This window comes from Bos grunniens, chromosome 10, assembly GCF_055505025.1.
Source record: "Bos grunniens cultivar Pamir isolate PY7600 chromosome 10, Bosgru_T2T1.0, whole genome shotgun sequence".
Taxonomy (NCBI): domain Eukaryota; kingdom Metazoa; phylum Chordata; class Mammalia; order Artiodactyla; family Bovidae; genus Bos; species Bos grunniens.
In genome coordinates, this window is record NC_141174.1 from 34,363,397 (window position 1) to 34,383,099 (window position 19,703).

Sequence of the window (19,703 nt, forward strand, 5' to 3'; positions counted from 1 at the left end):
TGCACCAAAAATGCCTATTTGGAGATGTTGTTAATATTTTATTCCAAAATAGAACAATTAATTATTATTCCACAGCACATTTATACCTATTACCTTCATATGACTTCATGAGCCACAGTAAACTTCAGGCTCTGAACACCAAAGTACCACTTCATTATGTTCTTAGTAAGGGACAGTTTAACTTTGGAATTTATAAAAATTTCTGAAATCCTCTTTATAAGAGAATAGAAATTATGAAATAAGTTTGCTTCTTCAGGCTCTGGACAATCCCAAGCATTTCAGGGACAGGAAAAATATTCAACAGTATACCACTGAAGGAGTTATTTATTCTTGACCTTAACTATGAATAATTTTATGTTCTGAAGTATAGAATTCACAATTCTCATATGTTATCTCAGTCAGCATAACTGTAGGTGTTTTTCTTATTTATAAAAATGCCTTATCCTTTAGAAAAAAATCCTTGAGCTATTTTTATATAGTGATTATTCCCAGAAAACATTTGCATTAAACTTAAAAGGGGGCCATGGTGTTGATCAGGGGGAAACTATAATTGCTTGCGATCTACCTGCAATGATTTCAAGTAGGCAGGCACATCTCCAATTTCTCTGAATTGTACTAAGATCTTATTTGCTATTCTTGCTAATCTGTCTTTATTTTTCCTTTACCCAGAACAATAACATTTATTTCTGCCTGGTCTCATTTATGCACAGATATTCAATTTAATTACAAAGATAATCTCACCGGTGACAGGGAAATAGGTATAGAAAATTGGTCTTTTGGATGAAGCACAGCAGCTACATAAACAATTTTAGAAAAGCTTAAGATTTTAGAAAAGCTATTATATGAAAAGAATGCTTACTGTTTATTTACTTCAAGAAAATGATAAAGATTAAATGTGACCATTCCACTAGATAATATTCCTTCTACAGGATTCCACCGGTTCCCAGGAAACTTGACGCCTGGTAAATGCTTTGCCATCTTGGGTAGATACCACTCATAAGTCATCATCTGCCAGAAAGATAACATGTGATATCATGCTTTTAATATGTTTCTTTAAAAAGAACCAAGTTTATCAAGGATGATGAAAAAGTTACCAAATGTGGGGTTACTCATTAAATATAAACATAATTGAAAAATACATACAAATGCAACCAAGGTATGTGCCACTATTCTTCTAATGACTCAGACCTTAGATTTTATGTCTTAAGTTATAATTATCAGCTATCAATAAAATCAGCACCTAGTTTATGACCAGAAGGACCTCCTGTTCTTATACCTAGGGAGTGTACTGAACTTTGAGAACCAGCTTAAGCATCACTTCCTCTAGGATGTCCTCCCCAGTTTTCACAGCAGAACAAGATGCTCCTGTAGCACGATATACCTACCTTGATCATAGCTTCTAGCCTATTCCTCACTAGACTGAGAGCTCCTATAGGAAAGAGACTGTATCTTTTCACCTCCTTGCCTCTGCACCTAGCACAATGCCTGGCACAGAATAGTTCCCAAACTATGTTTGCTGAAGCTGAAATGCCTTTTTGATGGCCAGACTAGACAACCTAGGCAAAATAAAGAGATGTGTCATTACTCTGTTCTTTCATTCATTCATTCAGAAAACAAAAACAAGTAGTGCTTGACCTATAGTGAAGATATAATCCCTGCCCTTGAGAAGTTCAATCACATAACCTAGGCGTCAAAGTTAAAAACCCCTTGGCTAAATAATCTGAATTTATTAATAGCTCCAAGTTAATTACATGTCCTTACATATTCTTTTGGTTAAAATAAATCATTAGTATTAATTTTTTTTAATTCTATACTTAATATATACTTCATCCTACAATTTTATATGTACAAATTTCAGTTTTTAAAGAAGACTTCATTAAAGTTTGGATATCATCACTTGAGCAATTATGTTTATGTTTTACCTGTCTCTACAAGTCATTTAACTAGAAGTGACAAATTAATTTTAATCTAAGTATGTAGAGGGTGCTTCCCTGGTGGTAAAAAATCCACCTGCAATGCAGGAGACGTGGGTTTGATCCCTGCATTGTGAAGATCCCCGGGAGGAGGGCATGGTAACCCACTTCAGTATTCTTGCCTGGAGAATTCTATGGACAGAGGAGCCTGGCAGGATGCAATCCACAGCGCTGAAAAGAATTGGACACGACTTAGCTACTGAACCACAACAACATATTGGAAATACTCAAAAAGTACTTATTGAATTAGAGTTTATTTCCCAATAAGTTTCAGTATTTGAGAATCAAAAGTCAAAGTCAAAGTCGCTCAGTCATGTCCGACCCTTTGTGACCCCATGGACTATACAGTCTCTCCAGGCCAGAATACTGGAGTGGATTCCTTTCTCCAGGGAATCTTCCCAACCCAGGAATTGAACCGGGGTCTCCTGCATTGCGGACAGATTTTTTACCAACTGAGCTATAAGGGAAGCCCCTATTTGAGAACAGTAACATTCATTAAATAACCACTTTGTACTAGGACCTTACTGTTTCTCATTCAATTCTCATAATAACCTTAGGTGAGAATAATTATTTCTGATACTGTTGATTGCCCACTCAACAGCCAATCCTTCTTTTCAGCTAACACAATCCTGGTTTTAATCAGGGAGTTACAGTCATTCTCCTTTGCTAGTGAGTAGTTTTTGGAGTAGTCATGTGACCCAATACTGGTTAGTGGGGCCTGAATAAAGGTCTGGCGGGGGCATCTGGGGCACATGTTATTCCCAATACAGAGAGAGAGAGAGAGAGAGAGAGAACTCAGAAGAAGCACTTTGCATGCAATGTTTAGAACCAGGCATCCTTCAATTCAAGAGACCTGCAAAAAAGCTACCCTAGAACACGGCCATCATGGAACTGCTTGTATTATCAATCCTAAAAGCTCCTTTCTCCAGACTACTTGTTTTGTGAGATTAAAAATCCCATAGTTTAAGCTACTCTTAGTAATTTTGTTTCTTACATTCAAAAGCATCCTAACTTACTTATCTAATGATTATTTCCATTTTATAGACAGGGAAACAGAAGTTCTGAAAGGAAAACTCTTTAGCCCTAAGTCATACATTCAGGAAGTGAGAGGATAAGGATATGAATTCAGGTTGAATTAACTTTGAAATCCAAGCTTCTCAACCATAGTACCTGTATTTAAAATCATGGTATACCATATTATTAACAAATGATCTAGCTTTTGTCAGATTCTAGATCATTTTAATCAAGACCAAATGAATCATCAGTGTACATGACATAAATGCACACTGCTTATAAAAATATGTGTGATTTTCAAATTTCCCTATATTTGCAAATCTGTTTAAAGTGTTGTCAAATTTTTAAATTATTTATTAATTGAATGAAATTTATTCAATAAGTATTGTTTTTTTCAAAAAATTTTTAAAATCAGTATTGTGCCTATAATTTGCTCAATCAAACTAATAGTACTTTTTCGAGGTTAAGAATTTCTCTTTTCCTGATGACTGTTCTAAAAAGAGTGGAGATAGATTTGTTCTCTTTAACTATTTATGGCTTAAACAATAAATCCTATAGTTTAAATACATTTTTTTTAGTTCCAGAAGATTGTTTTAATAGACCTTGAAATTTTCACAAGTCCTTTCCCAACATACTTTTGTCATAAGATCTACAAAATTTACAAATTCTATAACAGAATTGTGGTTAATAATTTCTATTTTGAGTGAAATGTTTACTTACTTGCAGTATGACTTATTTTATAGTCAGCCTAATTTATTTTAATCCCTGGACCAGGGGGCAGTGTTAATTTGAATGGCTGAGCTGATTGGATGTAAAAGAACAATTTAAAAATAAATTTACAACACAGTATTGTCATGGTCTGCCATGTGAACTAGAGACCTAGGATGTTGTTTGAATCTGAGACATATTAATTCTTAAAACACTCAGTTTAAAAAACAAAGAAGAAACACATGACTTATCCTATTAGTTACAATAAAGGAAAGAATGTGATATATATTTTACCTCAGAGTGATCATGAAAACTGAACCCATGCACTGTTAAAAAAAAGAAATAGTTCTTTAAAATACACATTTTAAAACAATTGCTACTACTATATTTTAAGTATATTTCTCACATACTTACTTCCTGATCCACTAATGAAATATCTGGCCTCAGTCCCTCACAATAATGCATGTAACGGAGAGAATTCCCTGGCAGATCTCCTCTGAGTAAGATAATTGCATCACGAGGCATGGAGGATAGAAGGTTCTTTGCAAATTTATCAATCACATAGTTGGTCCTTTGGTCACAAATGCTAAATAAAAGGATTTAAAAATATTAAAATAGCAACACATTGTTTTGGTTTTAATAAGACTAGGCTTATTCCCCACTCCATTCCTTTCCCATTATACAATCTACACTTAGTGTTTTAAGTATTCTAACATATCTTCTAAGAGGACACATATATTTCAAAGGGAACACTACTAACTGGAGAAAAAAATGTAGAACTAATTGTGCTAGTGAAAAAAATCAGCGTACTACTTTACTTCTGGAATTTATAATCATTTCCATAAAAAGGGAACAAGTTAGTACTCAATAATGAGTACATTTTACCCCTAAAAACATATCCAATTTCACTAAAAAGAAGTAAGGTGTCTAATTCCACTTGGAGTATAACGTAATTTCATGTTAATTCCATTTAGTTCAAAGGGATTTTCAGAAACACAAAAGGAAATTTGCCAGTTTCTGGCATACATTTGCACATTTGTCTGACTCTCTTGCATGTAGAGGTTGATCCTTTCTACCACTTCCCTGGACCACTGGCTCTCTGTGTTCCTCTCTCCCTTCTAGACTGAAGCTGATTATCACTAGGGGATGAGCCCAGTGAGAAAGAAGGGAAGGAATAATTTGCTGAGATATTTACTTCTCTTCAGCCATTATTTACTGTTGCCAACAATAGCAGTATAGCTCTTTTCGATGATGAAGTGGACTTTATAACTTCAAAGGAAAAACTGGCATGAATTCTCAGAGCCTTCCACAAAAAAAGAAAATGAATACAAGAGAGAAAAAGCATCAAATAACTGAACAAGTAATGTCCTTCCTCTTATTATCAGGTCCATTACATGTAACGGTGATAAGAAACACAGCCTAAAGGTGAATCATTGAGTTAGCATCACAAAGCAAATTAATACTTCCAGGAACAAATACTATCCCTGCCTTTGTAATTGATGATGCAAATGTTTCCTACTGTGATGCCCTACTTTGCAGGGTGATGCCTCACCTTTTGCCACCCAGCAAAGTTCCATTCACCTGGGGGCAAAAAAGAATCCAAATCAAACCAAGCCACCCAGTCTGTGCAGGCATCCCTGGTGTGGAAACTGAGTTGCCCTGAAGACCTGAGCCAGGAGAAGAATGGGATAAAAGAGGGGTGGGAAACACACTATGGGCCTGGCAAACCCTTCCCGAGCCAGTTATGGAGTTGTATCAGGAATCTGCCTCCCCTTCCCGAGCCAGCTGTGGAGTCGTATCAGGAATCTGCCTCCCCTTCCCGAGCCAGCTGTGGAGTCGTATCAGGAACCTGCCTCCCCTTCCCACAAGGCCTCCTGGTGACACAGAGTCCCTAGCATGGCTGCTCCTCAGCATTATAAAGTACCAATCAAATCTCACTATAACAAAACTCCAGCGGACTCTTCCACTTCTATAAAGTCTATTCAATATTACTGCAAATAAATGAATTATCATCTAAGTCTTTACATCTTTTATGTTTGACTGACATTTACATTATAATGGTCATTAAGCAGATTTTGAAAAATACAAACAACACTAATAATGCATAAGGGTTAAGAAACTTTCAGAACTTTGAATATTCAAAATATTTAATATACACTACTACAGAGTATACTAGATAAGGGCCAAGGATTACTCAAAAGATAAATTCTTTGAAGCACAAAGTAAATTATTTTAGGGCATACAAAAAAAGCCCAAATTGGGACTTCCCTGCCAGTCCATGAGATGTTTGGATGGCATCAATGACTCCATGGACATGAGTTTGAGCAAGCTCCAGGAGTTGGTGATGGACAGGGAAGCCTTGCCTGCTACAGTCCATGGGGTCACAAAGAGTCAGACACGACTAAGCGACTGAACTTAACTGCCAGTCCATTGGTTAAGACTCAGTGCTTCTACACAGAGAGTGCAGGTTCGATCCCTGGTTGGGGAACTAAGATCCCACAAGCCTAGTGGTATGGCAAAAACAAACAAAAGCAAGACTTCAAATGCCTTTACTCTCCATCTAAGTGGTATTTTAGATCATGGAATTTTACATATAGGCCACAGAGCTTGCTCAAACTCATGTCCATGGAGTCACTGATGCCATCCAAGAGTCTACAAAGTAGCTCTAGGATCCCCTTTAGTGGAAAATACACAGGTAGTTTACACGCACCACTTGAACGCCTGTTTGCAATGCCCTGAAACTATATATCACTCATGCTGAGATTCTTATTCAAAAGTTTAACAACCACTGCATTCAGATCAAGCTATCTCACTTTGAAAGCTAGTGGAAGGTAAAGATAAAACAAAGCCCTAGAATCTAAATATCCCAACTGTCTCTGGCTGGAAAGCTACTTTTCATAAAAATAACCATGTATTACCTATAGTTAGAATATATTTGGCAAGTTACAAAAAGAATTGCTGAAAGCCATTCCAGATACTGAAGCCCGTTGGTGTTGAGCACTCGGTTACTCTCAGATACAAGGGCAGCCAAACCGATGCCAGCAAGGACAGCCACCACTGCATTGCTCTGCATCCAGAATCGTTCCACCTGTGAACGAGGCATGGGAACAGTGCATCCAACTGACCGTTTTATGTAATCAATCAGGTATTTACATATCTTAAAAATATACTGCATGCATCTAGTTGCTCATGCCTGTGTCATTTATGTCTTCTTAACTGACTTCCCCAACTCAACTCCACGTCACTTGATTTTTCCATTTTCAAGCATTCTTCCTTCCCTGTCTGACATGTGGATCTCCCTTTTTGGATCCACAAAGTCTTTTCTATACTGCATACTTAATCTTGAATTCTTTATCCTAATGTGCAAAGTTGAAGAGGTGGAGAAATGCTTTTGCTTAACTCCTGATGTTTCCTTCCATGAGAAGCCCCACCAGTATAACACTCTTTCCCTTCACTTATTTCTCCTAGAAGGACTGTAGGGACTGAGCTGACTGGACAGTTTGGGAGTTGGGCCTGAAGAGCTCTCCTCTTTCCTCTCTCTTTCTCTTGGAAGTGAGTTGCCCACAGGAAGTACTTGTCCAGGGGCAGACTCTGGGGTGAGGTGAACTGGGGAGGGAAGAGGCCCATCCTGAGCAGCACTGCTTGTGACTAGACTGTTCAGGGATACAGGATGAGAAGGCTCCAGTGCCCACAGGTATTAACCACATTCTCCAACCCCATCGTTATTGGTAACAAAGGTGATTCTCCCACCCAATGTACTGGTTTATCTTGTTCTCAACTGATTCAGAACTCAGGTACTCAAATAAGGTATTATTCATCAGGTCTCTCGGAAATATACACACATGGTTGGTTTTGGCTGCTATCTACATTTACATAGGTTCTGTTATAAGGAGAAGAAATACTCTAATCTCAGATATCGTAGTCAGGGAAAATTGAAATATACTTCCTGTTTTGTACAGGTGTGGACTGGTGAGGTAAGAAAATAAGGGAATATGTTGGTAGAGACCCTAAGCACAACCCATATTTCTTTGCTATTTAAAAAAGTTCCAGAAGAAATGTGAAAAAGAAAGTGAAAGTGTTAGTCACTCAGTGGTGTCCGACTCTTTGCGATCCCATGGACTGTAGCCCACCAGACTCCTCTGTCCATGGGATTCTCCAAGCAAGAATACTGGAGTGCGTTGCCATGCCCTCCTCCAGGGGATCTTCCCAACCCAGGGATTGAACTCATGCCTGCTGCATTGCAGGCAGATTCTTTACCAACTGAGCCACCAGGGAGGCTCAATCCCCTAAAACATTAAATTTAAATACAATTTCCAACTTCTCATCCTTCAACATGTAAAAAACCATTGAAAACACTATAACTAAACCAGAAAGGAATATCCCTAAGACAGTCTTATTAGAAATCTAAACTTCAGGATACTGCTCAGTAGCCATAGCCATTGTATAACCAAATACCACCAACATCCCCCTCTAAAAAAATTAAAAACACCATTAATCCTAAAAAAGAACGACCAAAATTCAATACAATACCACAACCAACACCACCACTTACAATTAATGTGAAAGTGAAAGTGAAAGTGAAGTCGCTCAGTCATGTCTGACTCTTTGCGACCCCGTGGACTGTAGCCTACCAGGCTCCTTAGTCCATGGGATTCTCCAGGCAAGAGTACTGGAGTGGGTTGCTATTTCCTTCTCTACAATTAACATGAGCCCCCCATAAATAGGTGAAGAAAACTCCACAAAACCAATCACAAAAATAGTACTTAAATATGATGGATGTTATCATTATTCTTACACGGAATTTACCACAAGTAATGATATGAAAAACCATCATTATTATTCAACTATAAGAACACTAATGACCATCACTCAGAATCACACCCACTAATAAAAATCATCAACAATGCATTCATTGATCTCCCCACACCATTAAAATTTTCATCAAGCTATTTTAAAAAATTCCAGAAGAAATGTAGTGGTTCCTATTAACATATCTCCAAGCACACATATAAAATGACTAACTTAAATCTACCTTACATTTATTTTTCTATTTAACTATTGTGCTAATGAAACAATGCTTTCCGCCCCCCCCCAAAAGAGGCCTTAGCCTTACTTATTCAATAATTTAATTTTGATTTGTGATCATGTATACACAATATCAGGGCTTCACTGATAGCTCAGTTGGTAAAGAATCCACCTGCAATGCAGGAGACCCTGGTTCAATTCTTGGGTCATGAACATACCCTGGGAAAGTGATAGGTTACCCACTCCAATATTCTTGGGCTTATCTTGTGGCTCACTTGGTAAAGAATCCTCCTATAATGCTGGAGATCTGGGTTCGATCCCTGGGTTGGGAAGATCCCCTGGAGAAGAGAAAGACTACCCACTCCAACATTCCAAAGAGTTGGACATGACTGAGTGACTTTCACTTCACTTCACGACAATTTTAACTATTTCTAAGACTGGTTGCCCTTCTACAAGATTCATGAAAGACAGATTTGTACATTCTTCACGAACTTTCTGGTCAAAGGATATATCTAGGCAAAACTTACCACACCCATGAAAAGCGGTTTTGAAATATCTAAATTTGCCCTCCAGGCAAAGAACAATGAATAAATGCAAAACATTCCAGTAAAAAGCCATACTAATGATGGGCTTTGTCTGTCCCTATAAAAAAATTAAAATATGTCAAAAATTACTTATGTGACATGAATATTAATAATATTACAGTTACAAGCTATAGGAAAAATATTTGGAACTAAAAATCTTTCCATTTTTAAATAGGAACAAAGAAAGACCTTAGGCTTAAAAATGTGAGTTGGAATAGATAACCAGAACATAGTAATAAGTCACACTGCACTACATATTATAAGCATAACTTGGAACTATGCAGCAAAAAATATGAAATTAAAATCTGCAGAAGAAAATATAAATTACTAATCCTATTAAATTTAAGCTTAATTAAACATATGCAAAACAAAAGAATAATTTCATGCATCAAAATAATACAAATTTTAAAATGACAAATCTCAATGCTGGTGAGAATGAAGTTGTATGAGAACGTATGTTAGTACAATGTTCAAGGAAAATTAATTTGATAATATATCAATATATCAAGAGCCTTAAAAAATATTCACATTCATTGACCCAGTAATTTGCTATGTGGGCATAAATCTTTAAGAACCAGAAATACTGGATAAGAATTAATCCATAACAATGCCTTGGTATTTATTTACAGTAGTGGAAAAAGTGGAAGCAATCTAAGACTCTTAAATAGGAAAACATATAAGTTAATTGTCCCAGGTTTTAGAATGGACTATTATACAGAAATTTAAATGATCTTAAGTATTTGTCCCTTCTTTTCTTTGGAAGGAATGATGCTAAAGCTGAAACTCCAGTACTTTGGCCACCTCATGCGAAGAGTTGACTCATTGGAAAAGACTCTGATGCTGGGAGGGATTGGGGGCAGGAGGAGAAGGGGACGACAGAAGATGAGATGGCTGGATGGCATCACTGACTCGATGGACGTGAGTCTGAGTGAACTCCGGGAGTTGGTGATGGACAGGGAGGCCTGGCGCGCTGCGATTCATGGGGTCGCAAAGAGTCTGACACGACTGAGCGACTGAACTGAACTGAAGTATTTGTTATGGTATGGAAAAATGCTCACTATAATGTGAAGGGTTAAGGAAATAAAACAATAAGTATATATTCAAATATACATTTATATAAGAATATACTCAATAGACTAGAAAGTCAGTAAACGAGAAATTAACAGAGCTTCAGTTCAGTTCAGTCGCTCAGTCGTGTCCGACTCTTTGCGACTCCATGAACCGCGGCACGCCAGGCCTCCCTGTCCATCACCAACTCCCGGAGTTTACCCAAACCCATGTCCATTTAGTCGGTGATGCCATCCAACCATCTCATCCTGTCGTCCCCTTCTCTTCCTGCCCTCAATCTTTCCCAGCATCAGGGTCTTTTCAAATGACTCATCTCTTCTCATCAGGTGACCAAAGTATTGGAGTTTCAGCTTCAACATCAGTCCTTCCAATAAACACCGAGGACTGATCTCCTTTAGGATAAACTGGTTGGATCTACTTGCAGTCCAAGGGACTCTCAAGAGTCTTTTCCAACACCACAGTTCAAAAGCATCAATTCTTCAGCACTCAGCTTTCTTTATAGTCCAATTCTCACATCTATACATGACTACTGGAAAAACCATAGCCTTGACTAGATGGACTTCTGTTGACAAAGTAATGTCTCTGGTTTTTAATATGCTGTCTAGGTTGGTCATAACTTTCCTTCCAAGGAGTAAGTGTCTTTTAATTTCATGGCTGCAATCACCATCTGCAGTGATTTTGGAGCCCAAAAAGATAAAGTCAGCCACTGTTTCCACTGTTTCCCCATCTATTTGCCATAATGATATAGTGACTATATTAATTCAATTAATGAACATGGAAAAAATAACAGAAAAAGGAATTACTTTACTCACTTTCTTGTTAAACATATATTTGCCCAAACTGCAAGGGCTTGAATGTTGAATGAGAGTTGGGTCCTCATATTTGTCACTTGAGAACTGTAAGAGACAATTTAATTTATTATTGGCAGAAAACAAATTTGCTAGTTCCAAACAAAGCATTCTTTACATACTATACCTGATTATACAGTAAATAAGTCAGATTTTCAATTATTTTGTGTTCTTTTAAATTTGGGAGAAAAAGTACCACAAGAAAGAGCTAGATAGTCGTAAGATGTTTTTCAGCTGTAACACTGAATTACCAACTTACACTATTTGAGCTAAGAACAAATAATTATTTGGTATTTTTGATATTGGTCTACTATACTGATATTATACACCAGTTTGTATCCCAGATTAGTTTGATAAGAAGTCATGTGAAATTGAAAACAAAATTAATTCAAATAATTTTCTGGAGATCCAATCATGGAGAAAAAAGGAAAGAGAATTGATCTCCAACCATCCTTTTTGAGGTTATCTCCTTTCTTAAAAGTCTTCCTTGTTTTCTGTATTATTTGGTACAAAAAGTGTTTAAGTAATCTCCAAGAAATGTATTTCTCCCCTATAATTAAATTCTTTCATTAACTAATACATTTTCCAAGTATTATCTGAGTTTTCAAATAGCTCTGGCAATCTCCAATTTTTAATAAAAAAATGACTCTAAACACTATCTCAAAGAACTTTCTTCTCCCTACTGGCAATTTTGTTGGAATAAATGTAATGCCATAATTATGGAAACAACACAATGTGTATTTTATTAATGGAGACTCATCTACTATGAGAAGATCAGAGCAGATCAGTCGCTCAGTCGTGTCCGACTCTTTGCGATCCCATGAATCGCAGCACGCCAGGCCTCCCTGTCCATCACCAACTCCCGGAGTTCACTCAGACTCACGTCCATCGAGTCAGTGATGCCATCCAGCCATCTCATCCTCTGTCGTCCCCTTCTCCTCCTGACCCCAATCCCTCCCAGCATCAGAGTCTTTTCCAATGAGTCAACTCTTCGCATGAGGTGGCCAAAATACTGGAGTTTCAGCTTTAGCATCATTCCTTCCAAAGAAATCCCAGGGCTGATCTCCTTCAGAATGGACTGGTTGGATCTCCTTGCAGTCCAAGGGACTCTCAAGAGTCTTCTCCAACACCACAGTTCAAAAGCATCAATTCTTCGGCACTCAGCCTTCTTCACAGTCCAACTCTCACATCCATACATGACCACAGGAAAAACCATAGCCTTGACTAGACGAACCTTTGTTGGCAAAGTAATGTCTCTGCTTTTGAATATGCTATCTAGGTTGGTCGTAACTTTCCTTCCAAGGAGTAAGCGTCTTTTAATTTCATGGCTGCACTCACCATCTGTAGTGATTTTGGAGCCCAGAAAAATAAAGTCTGACACTGTTTCCACTGTTTCCCCATCTATTTCCCATGAAGTGGTGGGACTGGATGCCATGATCTTCGTTTTCTGAATGTTGAGCTTGAAGCCAACTTTTTCACTCTCCACTTTCACTTTCATCAAGAGGCTTTTGAGTTCCTCTTCACTTTCTGCCAGAAGGGTGGTGTCATCTGCATATCTGAGGTTATTCATATTTCTCCCGGCAATCTTGATTCCAGCTTGTGTTTCTTCCAGTCCAGCGTTTCTCATGATGTACTCTGCATATAAGTTAAATAAACAGGGTGACAATATACAGCCTTGACGTACTCATTTTCCTATTTGGAACCAGTCTGTTGTTCCATGTCCAGTTCTAACTGTTGCTTCCTGACCTGCATACAGATTTCTCAAGAGGCAGATCAGGTGGTCTGGTATTCCCATCTCTTGAAGAATTTTCCACAGTTTATTGTGATCCACACAGTCAAAGGCTTTGGCATAGTCAATAAAGCAGAAAGAGATGTTTTTCTGGAACTCTCTTGCTTTTTCTATGATCCAGTGGATGTTGGCAATTTGATCTCTGGTTCCTCTGCCTTTTCTAAAACCAGCTTGAACATCAGGAAGTTTACGGTTCACATATTGCTGAAGCCTGGCTTGGAGAATTTTGAGCATTACTGTACTAGCGTGTGAGATGAGTGCAATTGTGTGGTAGTTGAGCATTCTTTGGCATTGCCTTTCTTTGGGATTGGAATGAAAACTGACCTTTTCCAGTCCTGTGGCCACTGCTGAGTTTTCCAAATTTGCTGGCATAGTGAGTGCAGCACTTTCACAGCATTATCTTTCAGGATTTGGAATAGCTCAACTGGAATTCCATCACCTCTACTAGCTTTGTTCGTAGTGATGCTTTCTAAGGCCCACTTGACTTCACATTCCAGGATGTCTGGCTCTAGGTGAGTGATCACACCATCGTGATTATCTGGGTCGTGAAGATCTTTTTTGTACAGTTCTTCTGTGTATTCTTGCCATCTTTTCTTAATATCTCTGCTTCTGTTGATTCCAGCATGAGGCCCATTTCAAACTATCCTTCAAAAGGAACGAAGTCAGTCTCTTGTAGAGATCTGTTGCTTAAATGTAAGCTTTAAAACATGGTCACTGCCTAGGGTTAGATTAAATAATTTCCAGTATGTAATCCAACAAGATGGCAATTTAAAGATATGCATGGAGAAAGAATGCAATTTGCTTGACTGGAAAAGGTAGATGATTAGGTTCTATCATGTTCAAGAATTTTCTAGTAGGTTAATTATGAGTTGCCTTTCTTAATACTCCTATCCACCTGAAACAATTAAAGACTAGAAATTCTCTCCCTCACAGAGTGCTAGGATTATATCCCCATTCCACATATGATTTCATTGGAACAACAGTGTGGGGGTGCGTGGGCGTCACTTTTGTCAAGTCTTTTTTTCTGCGTATGTGACCTAACTGCTATTACTTCAATGTAAAGGAGACCTTTGAGTTCCCCCATAGATGACTTTTACATGCAACTAATGAAAGTTAGACGTATGGTCTAGGATTACTCTTGAGGCGTCTCTGGAGTTCATGTGGGGTTTGTTAAGACAAAATATATCAATGATCCTGAACGTGATGACAGTTTTGGAAGGTAGGTAGAAAACAGCAGGCTGGGAGTCTTGGCCTGGAGAAAAGCCCCAAAGGAGAAGCCTACAGACACTGATAAAGGTGTCTTTATCTTTAAAAGGGGAACTGAGCTTCTTGCTGCCTTCTCCCCAAAAGAAAAGAAAAAGGAGCCACAAGTCTAAATGGTGGCAGGGAGGTATTTTCAAGATATAGTATTAAATGAAAAACAGCAGGCTAACAAAACAGAGTGTATATTACGATTCCATTTTTAAAAACAAGCAAAAATATAAAAAATATTGGAAGGATATAGACAAGAATGTTAATGGATTAAGAACAGTAGTTATCTCTGCATGCTGGAATTATAGGTAATTTTAATTTTCTTGGTTTTCTTACCTGTATTTTCTAAATTTTCTATTAATAACTACATATCATTTATTTAGAATAGAAAGAAATTTAGAACTTCCCTGGTGGCACAGAGGTTAAGAATCTGCCTGCCAATGCAGAGGACACAGGTTTGATCCCTGGTCTGGGAAGATTTCCTATGTCTTGGAGCAACTAAGCCCATGCACCACAACGACTGAGCCCAAGCTCTAGAGCCCACAAGCTGCAAATGCTGAGCCCATGAGCCACAACTACTGAAGCCTGTGCACCTAGAGGTTGTTTTCTGCAAGAGAAGCCAATGCAATGAAAAGCCCGTGCACCACAATGAAGGGTAGCCCTCACTCACTGAGACCAGAGAACGCTCGCACAAAGCAATGAAAACCTAGCGCAGTCAAAAAGTTTAATAAAAGTAATTAAAAAAAAAAAGAACAAAGTATGTAAGGAAGCAAGAAAATTAGCAAATGAACAAATTAGAAATTGTGAGAACATGTGAGCTACCTCACATATAGATTTAAAATATTATCCCCATATTTTTAAAAGTTTTCAAGTTGTCCTGTGAATTCTGTATTAATACTGAGATCACTTTAGTGTCAGGTAAACCTATTCATACTTAATTTTATATTGAAATACTGTAAGAATATTACAAAATTGCTATAGATAATTTTCAGTTATCTTAATCTCCATAGGTTTTAAAGCAAATATTAACCCATTTTTCAAAGAACACTGAGAGATAATATAGATGAAAATATATTAAGCTGGTTCTAGTAAGGCTGGATTTTTAAAAATGTGTCAAAACCAGAGCTTAAGGACAGCTTAAAGGAAGTCTTAAAACATTAAATAAATGAATATTTGAAGAATTAAATGAATATTGTTGTTCAGTCGTTCAGTTGTGTCTGACTCTTTGTGACCCCATGGACTGTAGCACACCAGGCTTCCGTGTCCTTCACCAACTCCCGGAGTTTGCTCAAACTCATGTTCATTGAGTTGGTGATGCCATCCAACCACCTTATCCTCTTTCATCCCCTTCTCCTTCTGCCTTCAATCTTTCCCAGCATCAGGGTCTTTTCCAATGAGTAGGATCTTTTCCAATGAGTTGGCTCTTTGCATCATGTGGCCAAAGTATTGGACTTTCAGCTTCAGCATCAGTCCTTCCAATGAATATTCAGGACTGATTTCCTTTAGGATTGACTGGTTTGATCTTGTAGTCTAAGGGACTGTCAAGAATCTCTTCCAGCACCACAATTTAAAAGCATCAGTTCTTCAGTGCTCAGCCTTCTTTATGGTCCAACTCTCACATCCATACATGACTACTGGAAAAACCATCAGTTCAGTTCAGTTCAGTCGCTCATTCATATCTAACTCTATGATCCCATGGACTGCAGCATGCCAGGCTTCCCTGTCCATCACCAACTCCCAGAGCTTCCTCAAACTCATGTCCATCGAGTCGGTGATGCCATCCAACCATCTCATCCTCTGTCATCCCCTTCTCCTCCTGCCTTGAATCTTTCCCAGTATCAGGGTCTTTTCCAATGAGTCAGTTCTTCCCATCAGGTGTCCAAAGTATTGGAGTTTCAGCTTCAACATCAGTCCTTCCAATGAACATCCAGGACTGATCTCCTTTAGGATGGACTGGTTGGATCTCCTTGCAGTCCAACGGACTCTCAAGAGTCTTCTTCAACACCACAGTTTAAAAGCATCAATTCTTTGGTGCTCAGCTTTCTTTATGGTCCAACTCTCACATCCATACATGCTAAGTTGCCTCAGTCGTGTCCGACTCTGTGCGACCCCATAGACGGCAGCCCACTAGGCTCCTCCGTCTCTGGGATTCTCCAGGCAAGAACACTGGAGTGGGTTGCCATTTCCTTCTCCAATGCAGGAAAGTGACAAGTGAGAGTGAAGTCGTTGCTCAGTCGTGTGCGACCCCATGGACTGCAGCCTACCAGGCTCCTCCGTCCACAGGATTTTCCAGGCAAGAGTACTGGAGTGGGTTGCCGTTGCCTTCTCCAATCCATACATGACTACCAGAAAAACCATAGCCTTGACTAGACAAACCTTTGTCAGCAAAGTAATGTTTCTGCTTTTTAGTATTCTGTCTAGGCTGGTCATAGCTTTTCTTCCAAGGAGTAAGTGTCTTCTGATTTCATGGGCAGTCACCAAATGCAGTGATTTTAGAGCCCCCCAAAATAAAGTCTCTCACTGTTTCCATTGTTTCCTCATCTATTTGCCATGAAGTGATGGGACCAGATGCCATGATCTCAGTTTTTTTAGTTTTTTGAATGTTGAGTTTTAAGTCAGCTTTTTCACTCTCCTCTTTCACTTTAAGAGGTTCTTTAGTTCTTTGCTTTTTGCCATAAGGGTGGTGTCATCTGCATATTTGAGGTTGTTGCTATTTCTTCTAGCAATCTTGATTCCAGCTTGTGCTTCATCCAGCCCAGCATTTCACATGATGTACTCTGCATATAAGTTAAATAAGCACGGTGACAATATACAGCCCTGATGTATTCCTTTCCCAATTTGGAACCAGTCTGTTGTTCCATGTCCAGTTCTAACTGTTGTGCCTTGACCTGCATACAGATTTCTCAGGAGGCAGGCCAGGTGTCTGGTAATTCCATCTCTTGAAGAATTTTCCACAGTTTGTTGTGATCCACACAGTCAAAGGCTTTGGCATAGTCAATAAAGCAGAAGTAGATGTTTTTCTGGAACTCTATTGCTTTTTCTATTATCTAATGGATGTTGGCAATTTGATCTCTGGTTCCTCTGCCTTTTCTAAATTCAGCTCGAACATCTGGAAATTCATGTTTCATGTACTGTTGAAGCCTGGCTTGAAGAATTTTGAGCATTACTTTGCTAGTGTGTGAGATGAGTGCAATTGTGTGGTAGTTTGAACGTTCTTTGGCATTGCCTTTTTTGGGATTGGAATGAAAACTGACCTTTTCCAGTCCTGTGGCCACTGCTGAGTTTTCCAAATTTGCTGACATATTGACTGCAGGATTTTAACAGCATCATCTTTCAGGATTTGAAATAGCTCCACTCTAATTCCATTACCTCCACTAACTTTGTTTGTAGTGATGTTTCCTAAGGCCCAGTTGACTTCACATTCCAGGATATCTGGCTCTAGGTGAGTGATCACACCATCGTGGTTATCTGGGTCATGAAGAACTTTTTTGTGTAGTTCTTCTGTGTATTCTTGCCACCTCTTCTTAATATCTTCTGCTTCTGTTAGGTCAATACCTCTTCTGTCCTTTATTGTGTCCATTATTGCATGAAATAAAAACCACAGCTTTGGCTAGATGGACTTTTCTAGGCAAAGGCAAAGTAGTGTCTCTGCTTTTTAATATGCTGTCTAGGTTTGTCATTGCTTTTCTTCCAAGGAGCAAGTGTCTTTTAATTTCATGGCTGCAGTCACTGTCCACAGTGATTTTGGATCCCAAGCAAATATAGCCTCTCACTGTTCCCACTGTTTCATCTATTTGCCATGAAGTGATGAGACTGGATGCCATGATCTGTGTTTTCTGAATGTTGAGTTTTAAGCCAGCTTTTTCACTCTCCTTTTTCACCTTCATCAAGAGGCTCTTTAATTCCTCTTTGCTTTCTGTCATGAGGGTGGTGTCATCTGCATATCTGATGTTATTGATATTTCTCCCCGCAATATAGTTCAAAGCAAAATAACAAGAAAATGATTGTTTAAATTGTGCTAAATGCAATGTTCTAATATGTCTCCAAAAGCAAGAAGATATAAACAAAGAAAAAGTTATTTATAAAGCCAAAATATATTGGGTAATTTTGTATTCAACTGAAAGTTGAAACATTTTCATTTTATAGATTCTATTTAGTCTCCTAATAGTCTTATTCACTGTTGTATTTAGTGCTCATTTCAAGCTTTATGTTATTGATGGGATACTAGAATATTTGACATTATACACAAAAACTGTTAACCACAAAGATGAGAACTACTTCTCAGATGTACTGCTTCACAAAGTGATAAACTCAGAAATCCCTAAAATCATTTAAAGCAATTAATAAAGAATTCATTTAAAAATAGTTTAAAATATTTCATACTCACAGCAATATTTCAGACATACTGGATCCTATTTCAGATTTGGCCTGAACATAAAGAGAAAAGTTTATTTGGACAAGTGTTAAACTGAAACTTTGGAAGGCTACTGTATTTCAATTACCCTGATTTAAAAGATTAAAAGATATATTTAAAAGATGTTTTAAATATATGATGCAACTCCTCTTTCATTCAAAGTGTTTATTTCAGAGTCTATTTGGATTTTTTAAGAGAAGCCAGTGAAAACTAAACACAGACATCCCTTAGGAATCATTTCAGAAATAATAATTGGCTAAAAATCAGTTAAACTCTTCTAGCAGGAATGATTAACACATTAATGAATTAACAGACTTTACACTTTCATTACAAAGTCTCTTTAAGCTCTTTTTTGGGCACTTTGATTAGAGCTCATTATCACCTGCCTATAATTTCACAATTATGTGTGAATTATACACATTTTCAAATCTGCAATGGCCCTTAAGCGATATTTCAATGGAATAACCAATATAAGTAAACCAGAGTATAAATTTAAAGCACCAAACCTTCTCAGTCAAAGAATAATAACTATTCTTTTATTAAATGATTTTTTAGGAAATATCTCTTATATATAAAAACATATATAATCTATATTTAGGGGATAAAGAGTTTTAAAAAAAATCTATAGACTCATCACTCATTGAAGAAACAGAACTACACAAATACCATATTTCACAGAACCCTCGAAAGGGGCTTTTTTACCCCCTGGTGCTGCTGCTAAGTCGCTTCAGTCGTGTCCGACTCTGTGCGACCCCATAGATGGCAGCCCACAGGCTCCCCCGTCCCTGGGATTCTCCAGGCAATAACACTGGAGTGGGTTGCCATTTCCGTCTCCAATGCATGAAAGTGAAAAGTGAAAGGGAAGTCGCTCAGTCGTGTCCGACTCTAGCGACCCCATGGACTTCAGCCCACCAGGCTCCTCTGTCCATGGGATTTTCTGGAGTAGGTACTGGAGTAGGGTGCCATTGCCTAGTGGTAACTATTACCTTGAATTCTATGTTAGTTATTACCCTACATTCTAAAACTATA

At 38.1% G+C, this 19,703-nt stretch overlaps 1 protein-coding gene across 1 annotated transcript in view; it reads right to left on the reverse strand.

Moving 5' to 3' along the window:
• Nucleotides 1–19,703, reverse strand: part of TMEM260 (transmembrane protein 260) — a 72,779-nt gene that overhangs the window by 13,626 nt on the left and 39,450 nt on the right. The window contains exons 8-13 of the mRNA XM_086319035.1: nt 18,648–18,688; nt 11,185–11,268; nt 9,248–9,362; nt 6,614–6,783; nt 4,110–4,281; nt 860–1,008 (exon numbers count right to left, since the gene is read on the reverse strand). Coding sequence (XP_086175161.1) covers nt 860–1,008; nt 4,110–4,281; nt 6,614–6,783; nt 9,248–9,362; nt 11,185–11,268; nt 18,648–18,688 — 731 coding nt within the window. The remainder of the gene's footprint in view (nt 1–859; nt 1,009–4,109; nt 4,282–6,613; nt 6,784–9,247; nt 9,363–11,184; nt 11,269–18,647; nt 18,689–19,703) is intronic.